This window comes from Lynx rufus, unplaced genomic scaffold, assembly GCF_022079265.1.
Source record: "Lynx rufus isolate CCGP_SWC_20201006 ecotype Redwood Valley unplaced genomic scaffold, mLynRuf1.p SCAF_5, whole genome shotgun sequence".
Classification (NCBI taxonomy): domain Eukaryota; kingdom Metazoa; phylum Chordata; class Mammalia; order Carnivora; family Felidae; genus Lynx; species Lynx rufus.
Window position 1 is genome coordinate 84096464 of NW_025814867.1, and position 17457 is coordinate 84113920.

The 17457-nt window shown below is 36.3% G+C and overlaps 1 protein-coding gene across 4 annotated transcripts in view; it reads left to right on the plus strand.

Moving 5' to 3' along the window:
* OPA1 (OPA1 mitochondrial dynamin like GTPase) overlaps nt 1–16652 on the plus strand; it is an 85257-nt gene extending 68605 nt beyond the window's left edge. For all 4 annotated transcript variants that reach the window (XM_047098543.1, XM_047098545.1, XM_047098544.1 and 1 more), the window contains 2 exons: nt 13757–13824; nt 16205–16652. In XM_047098543.1, coding sequence (XP_046954499.1) covers nt 13757–13821 — 65 coding nt within the window. In that variant the 3' untranslated portion in view covers nt 13822–13824; nt 16205–16652. The remainder of the gene's footprint in view (nt 1–13756; nt 13825–16204) is intronic.
* Nucleotides 16653–17457: the final 805 nt, after the last annotated feature.

Here is a 17457-nt window from a genome sequence, read left to right on the forward strand (position 1 = left end):
ACTTAAACGAATATTTTCGTTCTCTTTAATATTCGTGTACTTTTTGGAATGGTTTTTAGTGGAAATGAGTATATTTAAAAAATGGAAAGGTTGAAACAGCTCTCGTTTTCATACAGAATAAGGTAACTTTCTGTTTTATGTTATCAGCGTTTGAGGTCTTTAAGGCATCTGTGCAGGGTAAAAGCAATTAAATTTTGAATTTTGCGAACTTGTGAAATAATATTTTTCATAGTAAGGTGAAATTGACAAACTAAGGAAGGTGGTGAAAGATTATTTTTACCTTGAGTCTGCGTAGGTCAAGTAGACCCTGCTTTGTGTTGTAGCCAGAGAAGGAGAGAGACGACACGGCACAAAGAATAAAGTAATCCTCAGGGAGAGTCCTCTGTGTTAGAGAAGTAGTTATTTACACACAGAATTCCACATGATGAGCCTGAGTGGTGCGCTTTCCCGGTTATTGATGAGAAAATCCAGACTCAAAATGGGGCATTTAGAATCAAGCACATTTTTCATGGCCTAACTCTATCTTTTAAAGAGAGCATTGAAGGATATTGATCAGTTGGTACAAGATTAAAATGACATTTACTTCTCTGTAATCTTATGTAGGCTACTGGTATTCAGTGCTTTATTAGCAAGTATATTCTTTTTGCCTTAAACTCACATTTTAACTGATTAGAAATAAGAACAAAGATAAGAAAGGTCTCTTCAGTAATGTATCGATTGAATTGAGTTGATCGTTTTGAAGTAGGTTTTATTTACATGTTGTGATATATGTTTATGTGTATATTCTAATGTATAAAAAAGCCAATGTACACATTTTCATCTAGAAATTAGGCTTTTTTTTCCTAGCTAGTATTTCTTAACCACTTCCTTACTGAGAGTCTAGAATGAAGTAACATCTTTAAAGTCGGGATTAAATTTTGGTGTGTTTTGTTTTTGAATTATGTTTTATGTATTCTCTCCATTTCTAAGATGGAAATAAATGATATCTAGTCATTGAAAACTAAATCTAATCACAAAACAATCTACTGACCTGTGAACAGTATGTTAAAAAAAATAAAATTAAGCAAGATTTGAATAAATATTTTTTTAAAAAACTGGGCGAATTGGTGTGCACTAAACTGAATGAAGTGTGCTACTTTATGAGGTAGGGTCTCAGGGTAGTTGGGAGAGGGGAGCTAAAGGCAAAAGGAATTTTAAGTTTTTACTATTTTATACATTCCTAAACTGTTGCTTAGAATAAGCATAGGAATAAGCATAATTCAAAATTGCCTTAGAAATTTCATATTCTTAATTTTATCGTATTCATAGAAATGACAAAGCTAAGTGACCAAATACTTTCCCAAATAATCTCTCGGTGATTGCGATGCCAAGAAACACTTCATGGGACTAGATAGTAATTGCTCCTCATGGGGTCATCCCTTAGCATTTGAGATTCACTGTGCATTCTTCGGATTTCCAGTACATGCCCACTGTGGATCTGTCATGTGTAAATGAATTGAAATCTTCGTTGAACTGGTGAAGTTTTCAAGTTTGTGCAACTCAAGTTTGTGCAAAGTACTTTTCCTAGTATTTTGCATTGTAGAAAGGAGTTTGCTGGGTTTTATTCACTTCAGTTAGATCTGTTTCCTGGCTGAAGGAATTCAGGTCTTTTTTAAAAACCTTGCCTGTTTAGTCTCCTTGAGGCAACACTTCATTCTCTGAGTCATAGGTACAGACTGCCTGTCTTTACCAAGTACTACCAGGATTTCAGGTGTCTGTTTCAGTCCTTCTTAACTGTGACAGAGCTGGTACATATATATATATGCATTGTGGAAAATTAGAAAATACAGATGGCAAAAATTTTAAAACCATTGCCACTATCGAGAGATGACCACTGTAACATTGTATTCTAACAAATTGTTAAAGTTTATGTATTTAATTTGAGAGAGCACACACAGTGGAGGGGCAGAGAGAGAGGGACCCAAAGAGAATCCCAAGCAGGCTCTGTGTTTGAGCCTGATATGGGCCCACACTCACCAACCATGAGACCATGACCTGAGCTGAAGTCAGAAGCTTAACCAGCTGAGCCACCCAGGCGCCCCTCTAACAAAATCTTTAACGTAGTCTTAGTGACATAGTTTCTGCATGTTTCTGGAACACATTTTTCATGAGATCTCAGGTTGGCTTCTACTTAACACCACCAATCTTCCCCTTATTGCCATCACTCCTGCTTCTGGTCTCTCATTTATCAGAGCAAGCTCAATTTCTCCTCTTTTTCTTCATATTAACTTATTTCAGAAAGGTTCACTGAGAAGTATAAGCAGCATTAGTAAAAATAAAACCTGTGGTACTAGTTACTTTAAGTAGGCCGTGGATTCCAAAGGCTGTATTATAGCAGAACATATTCAGAAAATCACTCTTCTTTGAAAGTTAATCCCCACCTATATCCAGGACTCTGGCACTTCCCATGTGTGCTTATGTCTTCATTGTGTCTGTCCTTCCTTCAAAAGACGCTCCAGTCATCCCCACCTTAAAACTATTGGATTGATTCTTCCATACAGTCTACCTACCTTTTTTTTTTTTTTTTAATGTTTATTTTTGAGAGCGAGCACGACCAGGGGAGGGGCAGAGAGAGAAAGAGAGAGAGAATCTCAGGCAGGCTCCACACTGTCAGCCCAAGAGCCCAGTGCAGGGCTCGAACTCATGAACTGTGAGATCATGACTTGAGCTGAAATCAAGAGTCTGATTCTTAACTGACTGAGCCGCCTAGACGCCCTGCAGTCTACCTACTTTTGATCTTGATTCACTTATCCAGAAAACCTTCAAATGTTTGCCTGCTACCTCCACTCTCAACCGTTCACTTTCTTAACTTTGTAATCTTTTCTCATTTTTACCGAATTTGGTTTTTCCAAGATTGCTGACAGTTAAGAGAAAGCAATCAGCCAGGTGAGCCTCTTATGTAATTGCAGCATTTGGTACTTTGGTATCCAAATCCTGCTTGGAGCCATACAACTGTCTCTTAACATTTGTATAGAGCTTTGCACTTTACAGAACGTGTTATGTCTGTCCATGTTTGCCTTGTAAAGGCATATGAGGCTTATAAGGTATTATCCCACATTGTTCAGATGGGGAAATTAATGTTCATTAAGGGAAGTGATTTAGCCAGTCACATAAATACTTATAGCAAAGCCGGGGCTAACAACATGTGTTAGAGATAGTATCTTTTTATTTTTTTTTTTATTTTTTTATTTTTTTATTTTTTTTTTAAATTTTTTTTTTTCAACGTTTATTTATTTTTGGGACAGAGAGAGACAGAGCATGAACGGGGGAGGGGCAGAGAGAGAGGGAGACACAGAGTCGGAAACAGGCTCCAGGCTCTGAGCCGTCAGCCCAGAGCCCGACGCGGGGCTCGAACTCACGGACCGCGAGATCGTGACCTGGCTGAAGTCGGACGCTCAACCGACTGCGCCACCCAGGCGCCCCGATAGTATCTTTTTAGATTTGTTTTGGGCTTCTGTTCGTCTTTAGTTTTTGGGTTTGTGTTTGTGGGTGACTACAGATAACTGAGGTAATATAATTTGGCTTCCTTTTTTAATATTATTTTCACTGTGCTAGTTTTTAAACCTGTTCTCCTAAACTAGTCATTAAGAATCTAGAACATTGAATTTTTCTCCTAAAGACATATGTAATGGTTTCATTCTTCAGATAAATATATACAGGTTTATAAATCTGTGTACTCTTACTGCTTTTTCAATGTTGTGATTTTCCCTTTCTGTAGAAAATAAATTGTGACAAAATTTAAAGGTGATTTTCTAAATTAATGAATATGTAAAACTAATTCTGGAGTTCTTTTCATTTCTCTGAGCCTTATTCTGACTTCTGGACCCAGCATCAGCAGTGATACTTTTCTGCAGGGTTGTAGTAGAAGTAACTGAAAACTTAGGGAATCACCCTGACAAAACATGAATGCCCGCTAGCTCTCCTTGTGATGGGTTTAATAATAATCTGTTGTCCTGATGCAGCATTATAGTTAACAGATACAATTGTATTTCATTTTTGTTTTTCATCTCGCTTAATTCATAACTTTATTAAAACCCGCAATTTTTAGTTCCATATTTTTTCATATACTTTTGGTTTGGTTCATAAATCAGAATTACAGTCTCTGTTCTCATATTCCTTTCTTTTACTTTAAAAATTACATTAATGAGCTGACTGTTTAAGAATCATTCTCATGATTCATTCATCTGTTACGCCTCCTTTTAAAGCTTCAGCACTGAAGGTCTTTTGACAAACCAATATTTATAACAGTTTGACAGCAGGATGAGGAACAGCGTTTGTCTTTGTAACAGCTTGAAGAAAGACCCTTTCCAGGACCCAGTCATGCAGTTACAATCTTGACCTCTTTCTTACGCTGGGAACATACATACAGCAGCACCTCCCATGTGTTTTCTTGTCCCATTGACTGTCCATTCACTTCCCATCTGTTTTGCAGTCTTAAAGGAACAGAAGGGGCCCTCTTCTTATAAATCTGTCTTTGCAGGTGATAAATGATGTCCTGTCTCTTTAAGGGCTGCCTGGGTGGTTTTCCTTTTTTTAAAATGTTTCTACTTTCCACCTAACAAAATTCAGAGTAAGATACACTTTTAAGTATAAGAAGAAAATAGAAAAGAAAAAAAATGATGGATTATTTTAAACCCTTCTTAATTGATTGGGACCAAAAATTTTACTGGTCATTAGGCTAGGCTTTTTTAATCATCTCAACTAATTACCTGAATCATATTTAAATTTTTTTTTATGTTTAGATTTTTCTATGGAGACAAAAGGAATGCATTCATTTTGAAATAGTGTATTTATTTAAACTTTTTTGGGGGGAAAAATAAAGCAATGTATCAATGAGTTAGCATATAAAATAACTTTTAAAGATTTTTTTTATCATAATTTGAGTTAATAGATATAATTAATAAGGCACATTTTATATACTGGATACAGAATAAAAATTCATGGGAGATGATTATTAATCTTATGGTAGAATCTAACTTTTACATTAAAAAGACAATCATGAATCCCATAAAAATTTATTATTTTTCTTCCACTGCAGAAAAGAAATGCTTTAAGTATACATATTTATATCATTGGATTTTCTAAGCATTAAGCAGAAATAAAATTTTTTTTCTCCTATGCAGAAATCACCTATAGAAGGTTAATGGGACAAATATTGTCCCCCCCTCAAATATTTTAAATTCCTGATCTTAAAAGCATTACTAGCATAAAAAGACCACTTTTCAAGTATTATGGTATATTTATGAATCAGCTCTCTAGTGGTACGTCTTCTGTGAACTAGTGTGTCAGCTTATTTATTAATTCCCTGCCTATTCCAAAAAGGATTTGAGGCAGCTTGCAAAGATCTATCCTGTGCAAAATGTAAAAATGCTTAATTGGAAAGTTGAATGAAGGAAAGAGAAGGTTAAGGCAATTTGAAATAATGTGAAACGTGGGATAAGATTGGTACCCCCCTCAAAATACTTGGTTCAGGGGTTCTTCCATTTTGCAGGTAACCTGCAAATGTAGCCCTGAGCTTCCTAGACAGCTGAAGCAAAAATGGAAAGCAGAGTTGATTATGGGATTTATGGTGGCTGTCAGACAAAGCAGTTGCTTCATTGAAGCATAGGTGTTCCTGGTATACATACCTGAGAAAAAATTCATCTCTGCTCACGGAAGGAACACTGAATTACATGATACAGTAAACCAGATGACTACATATGATCATTAACTTCATGGAGCTTTTTACTATAATGTTCCTCATTGTAGGCTAATCACGTAAGCAGTTCTAGGTGAAATCAAAATGACACAGTCCAGATACATAGCTATTTGGCTTATCTAAAGATGGACTTACATAGTATCTAGCATAGTATCTAATATCTAGTGTCCCCCATACAGTCTTCCATAAATATTATTTCCTCTTGCAGCTCTGAGCCTTTTAATATCAGGTAGCAGAGAGTTCAAGGTTTCACGCTCACTGACACTGACACACACCTGGAATGGAGCTGCTCAATTAAGGGCAGATCCATAAGCATTAATAGTTAGCTGAGATGTGAGATGAAATTACGATTGCCATCTACTTATAAAAGTGAAAGGCTTAGTCAGGGTCGAGGCCTAAATGTAAGCTGCTCTATGTTTGTTCATACTGAAGTCTTTGGAGAATTTTAATATATCAAGAAAGTATTTTAAGAGGTTTTGATTATATCAGCCAAAAGAGCCTGGTAGAAATGCTTGCAGTTAGGAGTTAAAAAGAGAGAGGTAGAGAGAAAGCTGAATTTATCCACAAGTCACTTTGAGCTATTTATATATTCATCAGACTTAAGCTGTAATTTATCTCACAGACTTTCTTAAGGCAGCTGTTTCTAAATCATATTATTTGGTGGGGGGGGGTGAGGGTGGGTCTGATTATAGCAAATTTTTTAAAATAAATTTTTTTAAAATGTCATCTTTAATGTTTGAATTATGTATCGGGTGAGTAGATTACTCAACAGTGAGTGAGTGAACAATGAGTTCATGGACATCTATTGCTTAGTGAGTTCTGTGCTAGACTCAGTGATTTTAAATGATGGACTTTTTTGTATGTAGATAATTCATGCAAGCAGTACCACATTGATTCCTGGGGGAAAAAAAAAACCAGTATAATCCTGATCTTTCTAAAATGAATTATGTAGTCGTGTGAGAATAATATTGTCATTTGCGATTGAATTTTTACTAGGAGCTTAACATCAAATAACTAAAAAAATACTAAGGAGTAAACAAGACAATTAAGTTTAAAAAGATGTAGTTAAAACATATGATCGGTTAGTATAGTACATTTCAGTCCTAATGTAAAGCATTTTGGGCTTTGAATTCTGGACAGATTCCCTCATTTTATAGATAAAGAGACCAGGGCTGTGACATGACTGTGGTCATGAAGTTAAAGTCACAGATGGGTCTAGAAGCCTGGTTCTCCTGACCACATTATCATATAGCTTTTAACTCGTTATGTTCTCATCTTTATAAAATCCATATAAAATTACTACCCCATTGATTATTAGGGTGTTAGATAAGGGATTTCTAACATTTGTTGTCATCAAACACTCCTTTTGTTATTGTGTACTCCTGTGAAGTCTGTGTTTTAGAAGATCTGCCTATAGTAATATAATTACATTCGTTTTCATTAGGAACATAGAGTTACAATCCTATCTCCTAATCAACCTAAATAATAATTGTTGCAGAGTAGATGTAATTCTGGCAAAAGAGTTCCATTTGAACTTTTGAAACAAAATAACCCAGAGGACTCTGCTACCACCTTCAGCAGTCCCCTAGAAGTCAGTGACCCCACCCAGCTTTGAAATTACCATACCAGTCTCAGACAGCTTTCCGGAACATAGGAGTCTACTTTTTCTGTAACGAGCAGAAGTAATTCTGTTCATCCTTGTTAATGAGTCGGTTTAAAAATAATCATAGCTCAAGAAGAAAAAAGAAAAAAGGCTCTTTGTAGGGGGAAAAAAACTACAGGACCAAGATTCAGAAGAGAAGTGTTAGGGGCTCCTGGGTGGCTCAGTGGGTTAAGCATCAGACTTTGGCTCAGGTTATGATCTCGCGGTTCGTGAGTTTGAACCCCGCGTTGGGCTCTGTGCTAACAGCTCAGAGCCTGGAGCCTGCTTTGGATTCTGTGTCTCCCCCTTTCTCTGCCCTTCCCGTGCTCATGCTCTGTCTCTCTCTGTCTCTCAACAATAAATAAATGCTAAAAAAAAAAAAAAAAAAGTGTTAGATTTGGCTACACACCTTGGATTGTCGCTTTGCTTCTCGACTATAAAAGGTGCACATTTTTTCTTGTGCTAAATCTAAGATTTTGACTATCTTAAATCTTAAGATTTAACGTATCTTTGAGAATCTTAAAGCATGTCTCTGGTTCACCCTTTCTGTTTGTTTTCTTCCCTTGTTTCCTTGTACTCTAGATAATCCCTTTAAATACGGAACTTCTAAAGAGCACTTACAGTAGGATTGTCTAATAAAAGGCAAGCCTTTTGATGAGCAACATCTATTACATGTTAAGAACTTTTTAAAATTTTCAGTCCTTTAGTGAATAGCTTTTTTACAGCAAAACCTCACCTCCAAGGTGTCCTCAAGTTTCACTCTAAATGTGTATACAGCTTGTTATAAAACAGTTCTGTTAAGGTACATTGTGATCTGTGGATGTGTGGTTTGCTTAAGGTACACTGCATTAGTTTGCAGTTTGTTTTTCATGCTTTCTTTAAAAACATCAAAAGTTGTAAAAGATTTATTTCAGTGCATGTGGTAGTGTTTTGTGTGTGATTCTTTGTTCCTATTCTAAACTGTTATTAACCACTGAAGTGAACCTTCTCCCAGGTTTGGCCTTTTGGTATTCACAGTGTATTCAAAACCTAATTACAGATTAGTCTATATTTGAGACTTTTAGAGCAAGTATCAGAAGATTCAAAAAGAAATTGAGAGTAGCACTATCATTTCATGTGGAGATAAAGAGACCCAAAACATGAATGGGTGCCAAGTCATCTGAAGAAAAAAGGGAAGGACCTTCATTCACTGAGAGGGGCGGTTTATGAGGTGGGGATTATGGGAATATTCATGACTCAATCAAGAAGCACAATGAATTGATGTCTGAAATAGTTCATCTTTTAAGTAAACATTGGATAAATGGCAAGTAGACTCAGTATTCACTACATGTAGAATTGCCTATTTCAGAGCAGAAATAGCAGTTCAAACAGAAATAGGAGTTTGTTCATCCCTTCCTGAGTTGGTTTAATTTATCAGGTTAATCTGAAATTTTATAAGAGTTTTCCAACTATAAATATTTAAGGCAAATATTTAATAGAAAAAGGAGTTTGCTTTATAATTACCCTTTGCTAATCTGTATGCACATTTCTGTGGGCAAGTAGTTTCTAATGGCAAAATAGTTAAGTACAGTAAGATTTTGGGACTTGAAAACACTTTAACACTGGGACATTAGTGTTTGGAAGGATCAGAAAGTAGAAAGTTTTAGTTGCTGACATTCAACTTTGATTTTTATGAATAAGTCTTGTTTTCTGTGTGCAGCCGGATGGCATAGTTAGTATATAGGAAGTGCTGAAGACTTTTATCAGATTTTGAAATGAAGGAATTCAAATATGGGAAATAATGCTGTTTATTATCTGTAATATAGCTCCTTTGCAAAGAATGAAAGCCATATACTTTCTAAAGCTCTGTGTGTGTGTGTGTGTGTGTGTGTGCAGTCAGCATATTTTGGTCTTCTGAATAAGGTGAAATAATTAAATTGAAATTTCTCTTTCCACTTACTGTATTGTGAGACCTGAGTATTCTCTGTCCCGTGTTGCTTGTGTGGTTCGAGTGACCCACCAGCTCTCCTGGATCTTCATTGTCAATGTGTATGTACCCTGCCTTCTGTTCCCAGGCTGGCTCTACACCTTGTGTTCCTGGCTTCTGCCCTCTTGGTCACTGGTATAACACCCAGGAAGTCTGTTGAGTGATTTTTTTTTTTTTTCTTGATAACCTGCAGCCTTTGTTTTCTGTACCATATTTTTGGGAATTTCATTTATTGTTTATCAGGTATTTGTTGAGCATGTGTAGTGAGTCAGACATTGTTGTAGACATTGAAGATGCTGAACTTTTTTTGTCCAGTTTCATACGTTTGTATTGTTTTCCAAGGGTTTTTTCAAATACATGTAGGTAATAATATTTATTATACTTTTCTTAGTTATTTCTAGGCACAGAACTACTTAGGAAGGTGCTTGGTAACTATTCCATTCCCTCATTTTTACCACAGTATGTCTTATCTCAGGTAAAAGGTAAAGCTCACAACAAATACCCTTCAAATAATAACATTTGTTTTGTTACCATTTAGAGTCTGTATCTGGTAGTGGATCTAGTATGTTTCCAAATCAGAGAAACGTGCACAAAGCTAACTCTGCAGGCTTCAGGTCCTTGTCTTCTGCAGGGACACCTTCAGGGCTGTATGAGGACCAAATGAAATGTGGGATTTAAAATCACCTCAAACATAGTAGATACTTCATAGACTCAGCATGAGGTAGGTAGGAAGTGATCAAGGAATTCTTCTCAAAGGCAAGATAGCATCTGTGTCCCCCTATCACTGCATTAAGTACATTGTATAAAATGAAGGAACAAAGAAATGGATTTTTAAATTTAGTGTAAAAAGAGTACATTTATCACAGTTATTTTTTCTTTTCTTTTTTTTGTTTTTTGTTTTTTTGTTTTGTTTCTTTGAGAGACAGAGAGAGTGAGCGAGCATGGGAGCAGGGGAGGGGCAGAGGGAGAAGGACAGAGACAGTTCTTAAACAAGCTTCACCCCCAGCACAGAGCCTGACGCAGGGCTCTGTCTCACAAGCTTGAGATCAGGTCATGAACGACAGTTAGAGTCAGACGCTAAACCGAGTGAGCCACCCAGGTGCCCCTTCTTTTTTCTTTTCACATTCACCTCCACCGTCTCCTCTCTTCTCCTCTCCCCCCGTTACCTCCTAGTAACTTACTTAAATGCCCTTTTGTGTCATTTTTGACATTTCAGAGTATGTTGGCACGGTGCCCTGATATTCTAGTTGAAAATATTTTGTAAAAACAGCTTTTTAAAAGGAAAATTTGGCAATTTTATTCTGTGGTCTTCTTATTAATCAGACAGTCTTTTAACTTTTATTTAGAAAAAGACATATCGCTTATCTCTAATTTTATAAGAATTTGAATTTGATTCAGACTCCACAGTTAGACACCTGCATCAGAGTGGCTCTTGGTCTGTCGATACAAGTAGATCTTGCTCTGAATTCTCTCTTCTGAGTGATGCTACTGAGCCACCCAGTCCCAGATTGTGCAGCTGAGGATGGAGGTCATGGACAGGGCAGAAGGATGGACAGAGCTGGCCCTGCTTGGACTCAGGTCGTGGAGCAAACAGAATTCTTCTCATGCAGTACACCTTTCCCAAGTAGTATAGCTCAGTGAGATGGTTAGAGGAACTGCCATGGCTTTAAGTACCTGTTTTAGATTTCCATATGTTGTGCTATTTAAGCCAGATGATTTTTTTTTAATTTTTTTTTTAATGCTTGTTTATTTTTGAGAGAGAGAGAGAAAGAGAGAGAGAGAGAGAGAGACAGCGTGAGCATGAGTGGGGGAGAGGCAGAGAGAAAGGGAGACACAGAATCTGAAGCAGGCTCCAGGCCCTGAGCTGTAAGCACAGAACCCGACTCAGGCGCAAACCCACAACTGTGAGATCATGACCTGAGCCGAAGTCGGATGCTTAACCGACTGAGCCACCCAGGTCAGATGATTTTTTAAATACCTTGTTCATTTCCAAAATTCTGTCAGACAATTTAGAAAACTCTTTTTCTCCTACTGTCCCCTTTTTAAAAAAATTCTTCAGTTGATGAACTGCACTATGTAGAGCTCTCTAAATACTCATGAAGAAAATAGGTGAAGCTCTTTCTAAGCAACAAGATGAATTAGTTTTAAAAATAAGAATGTGGCCTTATTTTGAGAAAGGAAGTATGTTTACCGGTTTGTTGACTTAAAAAGTAGTACAGACTGCCAAAAAATACAGATTAAACTTCCAAGAGATAGGTTGGGATTATAGGTTGGGTTTCTCTAGTTTACTTTTACGTAAAAGGAATTATTGTTGTCTCTGCGATAACTGTTATCATGTTTGCTCAGTAAATAGTTGAATTAAAACAGTATGGCTTTTTTTTTTTCTATATAGATTTGGTGTTAGTCTCAGACTAATACCAAGAAGTAGTAGTGTTAAATTGCTGGGAAATGAAGATGAAGACATTATGTTCTTTATATGCAGCCGGATAGACTTTGTCGAGTTCCTGCAATGCTCATGAGAATTCATAAAAAGGACAATTCTTCCTTTTATTGGCTGCTCATCAAAACTGCTGTCCCACTGATACAAAGGAATACTTTGTCTTCAATTGCAGATTATTTTTAAATATAAAAGATAAAATGTTGAATATTAATGTACTTTATATGATTTTTCTATAGATATAAAGCAGAATGCTTTACAGTTTTGCCTCTAGATCAATAGCTTTGAACCAGTCACTTCACTTTAATTGGTAATTCCCACTAATATATAAAATTGTGTTAAAAGGACAAATATATATATATATATATATATATATATATATATATATGTTTATTGATTTTTGAGAGAGAGAGAGAGAGAGAGAGAGAGAGAGCACAAGCAGGGGAGGGACAGAGAGGGAGACACAGAATCTGAAACAGGCTCCAGGCACTGAGCTGTCAGCACAGAGCCTGACGCGGGGCTCAAACTCAAAAATTGTGAGATCATGACCTGAGCCGAAGTCAGACGCTCAACCGACTGAGCCACCCAGGTACCCCACCACAAACTATATTTTAAAATGGGAGTTGCATGATTAAGTAAGCAATGAGATAGAATAAATCATGACTTCCATTTTTTGCATATTGGGAGATTGACATGTCCTGTGTGTGAATAGTTTGTATTTGTGAAAGAAATCTTTATATTTCAGAGAGAAGTTATAGATTTTATTTGGAAGTCTGCAAACATGAAAACATAAAATCAAATAAAATAATGTAAATCTGTCTTCAGTGACTTTGAGGTTTTTGTTGTTGTTGTTTAATACATTTTTTAATGTCTGTTTATTTTTGAGAGAGAGAGCTCAAGCGGGGAAGGGGCGGAGAGAGAAGGAGACACAGAATCCGAAGCAGGCTCCAGGCTCCGAGCTGTCAGCACAGAGCCCGACGCGGGGCTTGAACTTAATGAGCGGTGGTGATATCATGACCTGAGCCACAGTCAGAAGCTTAACCATCTGAGTCACCCAGGTGCCCCTGACTGTGGTGTTTTTAAACTTTATACATTTATAGCTAGGAAAGTACATTTGTATGTATTTTTAAAGTGTTATTGCCCTTTTAATACTTGTTGCAGATATTTTCTACAATTTCTTTTGTCTTTTAAATTTAGGACATTTTGACATATAAAGTGTACATTTTAATGTGATCATACTAGTAATCTTTTCCTTTGTAGCTTTCTCCATTTATCCTAGAAAGTATTTTTCCAGTCTAAGGCCTGTTAAATACACTCCTGTATTCTTTTTTAATTCTTAAAAATGGTTTCATTGGGACACCTGGGTGGCTCAGTTAAGCATCCAACTCTTGATTTCGATTCAGGTCATGACCTCATGGTCATGAAATCGAGCCCCACGTCAGGCTCCACACAGTGTGAAGCCTGCTTGGGATTTTCTGTCTCCTTCTGTCTCTGCCCTGCCTCCAACTTGTGCTTGCTCTCTCTCTCTCTCTCTCTTTCTCTCTCAAAAGAAATAAACATTTTTTAAACAATTGTTTCATTATTTTATATTCTCCTCTGTTGCAGATATTGCTAACCGAGTCTTTGGTTGGACTCCGGAGAATCTGAGAACTCCTTAAAATTCTATATGCAATGATATATGTGTCTATACGTACATTTTTCTCTGTAACATTCCATAATTCTTATTCTCAGCGGGGTCAGTCACAAAGCCCATATTCCTCCCCTTTCCAAAAAATTGTTAAGAGCTACTATAACAATCCATTTGAACATTTTTTGGATCTAAGGTGATACGTGATGCTAAGGTAATTTTTGTCCCTTTTCCAAAATAGTTTAAGTATCCCAGACAGTTTATTGAATAATTCTCTTCAAAGATTTGTGATGCCTTTAAAAATAAATTCACTTTTAATTAATCTAATAATCTTTTTATCTCCACAGAGAAAGTTAGAGAAATTCAAGAAAAACTTGATGCTTTTATTGAAGCTCTTCATCAGGAGAAATAAATGGTAATAAGTTAGTAAGAGCCTTCTTACTGCATTCATACTAACTAAATGCAAAATATATACTTTTTAACTTATTATAGTTTGTCATTGTACATGACTACATCCTGCTTGTTCCTGAATAATAATTTTAATGTAATTAAATAATTTTAAAGGCAGGAATCTCTGAAATTAATTCTAAATTTCATATGTACAATGTTCCTCTTGAATACTTGATTGCCTTCTGGGTGAACTAAAAATATCCTCTAGAACTCATTTTGAACAGAGGAAAAGTAAACAAAGCTAAGATATTTCATAATATGCATGTGGCTCATAAGTTTTGTGCATGTAAATAATCAAACTGTAGCCTTCATTATTTTATTTCTCATTGTTCATATTCAGTGGACAATGATGTGTATGTTAACTTGCAAAACATTTTATTTGGCTTGACTAATAATAATTGTTCTTGATTTTATTCTCTTATGTTTAAAACCATTTCTCCTGTTTAAAGTAACTCAGATAGCCTTAGAATGGAGTACTCTTCTGAATGTGTGGACTCTTATCTAATTCTGTAGTCTGGCATTGTAAGCATGTTCCAAATAAAGTATTGTATATTTAAATACAGATTTCCCGTGGTAGCATAGTAAACTGCTAATTACTGCTGAAGAATTATAATTAGTAAGTCTTTTGCTTTTATTGAAGAAGTTGAGAAAGGGAAGGTGCTCTAATTAAGACATTATCATTTCTTTAAGATATTTAATTAGTCACTTTATCTGTGAGCCTTTCCCTGTAGGCAGCCTGCAACACAGTCAGAACTGGAAGGAGTATTAAAGTAAAACATTCCCTCCCTAGCTGCATTCATTTCAGAAAAGGCCCTGTGACCAAACTACATGTTTTCCTCTAAGGGAGGCACAGTACATTTGAGAAAGCAAGCCAGAAAAGGAAGTGCAGCTCAGACCACTATCCCTCAGAACAGCATACCAGCAATAAGTGAGAGAGGAAGAAGTTAGAAAGCTTTCCAGTAATTTTTTATTACTTGGTTTTGTCTCTCTCCCCTAAGTTAAGACAGATGTATACATGGATGTACACAAAAATGTATCCAGAGAGTAAATATCAACCATCTTTGACACAGTCCAAAAAGAATTCATTGTTTTCAAGTATCTGTGTTCATAAATGTTTTATACAACTTCAGTGTATGAAAATTTCCTTTTAAAACCATAAAGTTGTTATGATACCTTCCTCCTTGTCATAATTACTATCAGTAATTCATGTTAGAAATAAACATTTTGAGAGCCTTCTTGATTTGGAGATTCTCCTCTTCAGCACCAAAGTTCACTTGATATTTCTGTTTGTAAATGTGGTTTTGGGGGGAAGAAGATTCATGAAAATCACAGAAACCCCATTAAAAATATAAGCTTCATTTCTCTCTTTAATGAAATGAAGAAGCCTAAAGGCAGCCAGTGTTTTACATAATAGTGTCACTACCCTGAACTGGTTAGTGTGACATCTAGTGTTACTGTTGCTATTGGGAACATGCCTTTTCCTGCCAGAGAGTCTGTCTCAAGTGGAGGCCAGGGTAATCGTAAGAGCTAAGTTGTGATAATCTGTGTCTATGAGGAAACCATCCCAGTTTTCTTTGTTCTTTACTTGTCTTTAGTCTCTACAGCCCTTCCTGGCCCTTGGGTTTTATAACCCTGTGAACTATTTGAATATTGGAAAGATCGACTATTTTGTACCCTGAAAATCCATTTAAAAGAATAAATGTGGCAAAATTGTAGCCTTGCTTCATTCTAACCATTTTATAAAGTTACCAGTCACCTTAAAGAATAGTTTGTGTGTGTGTGTGTGTTTTAAGTTCATTTATTTATTTTGATAGAGAGCGAGAGCAAGGGAAGGGCAGAGAGAGAGGGAAAGAGAGAATCCCAAGCAGGCTCTGCAGTGTCAGCACAGAGCCCAATGCTGGGCTCAAACTCACTAACTCTGAGATCGTGACCTGAGCCAAAACCAAGAGTTGGACTGAGCCACCCAGGGGCCCCTGAGGAATAGTTTCTTAATGATAGTTTTAACATGTGTTGAGTTTTTCAACCTGATAGTTTTAAGTAATTCATTCTGATAATTGCTGAAGATATTTATACCCAGCACAGCCAAACACAGATTCCTTCTACCAATCAATTTTAATATGTTTTTAATTTTTTTCTGTAAAAAACTAATGACAGTATTTTTTAATTCACACGTTTAATAAAATTGTCACATTGTTATAGTAGGTGATATTTTAAATTTCATAAAACTAGCGAACAGGCAGTTAAGCTTCAGTATTTTTTTATGATCATGCAGTAATAAAGTTTATTTAGAAATTTTGCATTTGTCTCCCCATACCTTAATTTATCAAATGTGTTTATTTTTACAGAATCCTACTCATAATATAATCACCTCCGCATACATGTGAAGAAAGAAAACTCCAAAGTCTTTTGTCCTGCCTTTTTTCCTTCTGCTATTCCACCTTTCTAAACATGAAATAAAGTCATGGGGTGAAACTACTTAATGTGTATCAGAGGCACTTTGACCATCAGTTGCCTTTTGAATGCACGAAGAGTGGAAATGGCATTAAAATCCTATCTTATTGTATTGAAGTGACACATTGAGATAATACAAGTGGTGTGGCCGTTAGGTTGAGCCCTTGACGATAAGAAACTTGCTCTCCTGCTTGTGTCATTTGTGGTGGCACTATTTGTGGTGGCACTCGTTCACCTAATTCATTAGCCGGTGCTGCTCAGAGTCTGTTTCTTCTCTGGGGAAAAAATGCCAGGTGTTGTGAAAAGCTATCAATTGTATATAAAGTGATGGTAACCCGCTAACTTGTTGTCTGTATCTGTAAATGTTCTTCATCCAGAAACTATCTGATTATGAAAATTCAGTCCACATTTATCATGTGAAAGAGAACTCGTAAACAGAAGAACCCCTCAAATAGGTTAATTTGGATTGCAACAATTCCGTGTGCATTCAGTGGAAGAGAGCTCAGCCTTCCCTGACAGCTTAGAGAGCTGCCTGGGAAGCTAACTCAGCAGCAGCTTACCTGTTTGCTTCAATGGATGTTTTTGTACTTTCTGTCTCCATTTGAAGTTCATTCATTTTGGATGTGGTATAGGTGAGCAAGGTTTTCGGTTAACTTTGCGGGGGGGTGGGGGTTACCTGTTGACAGAGCTGTTGGATTGAGACACAGGATAGGGAAGATAAAGAATAATCAGTTGACTAGTTTTATTAGACTGTCAAGCAGTTCAGGGAGGCAGCAGGAAAAGGCTCTTTCATAAGAGTGCATTATTTCAACAGCATGTTAACCATCTCCCTCTTAGCTGAACTTTTAAAGAGAAACATAAAATTGGATTCATTGCAGTTCAGTTACAATACCTTCACAGCATTTTTGTGTGTGTCATAAATACTTTTTTATTGGCTAAAGGACTTTAAAGCAAAGAAGTATACCATTTTTGACTTCAAATGTCTTTCTCATTTATCTCTGCTCTTTGCTTCCATTTTGTTAAGCCTTTAGTATTCTAATAAAAATGCCCATTGTGTGACAGTTTTTTACAGTTTTTTGGAGGTTTTTTTTTTTTTTTTTTGAATTCTGTTTTGGTAACAGTTCCCTTGCTACCCTACCTTTTTTTT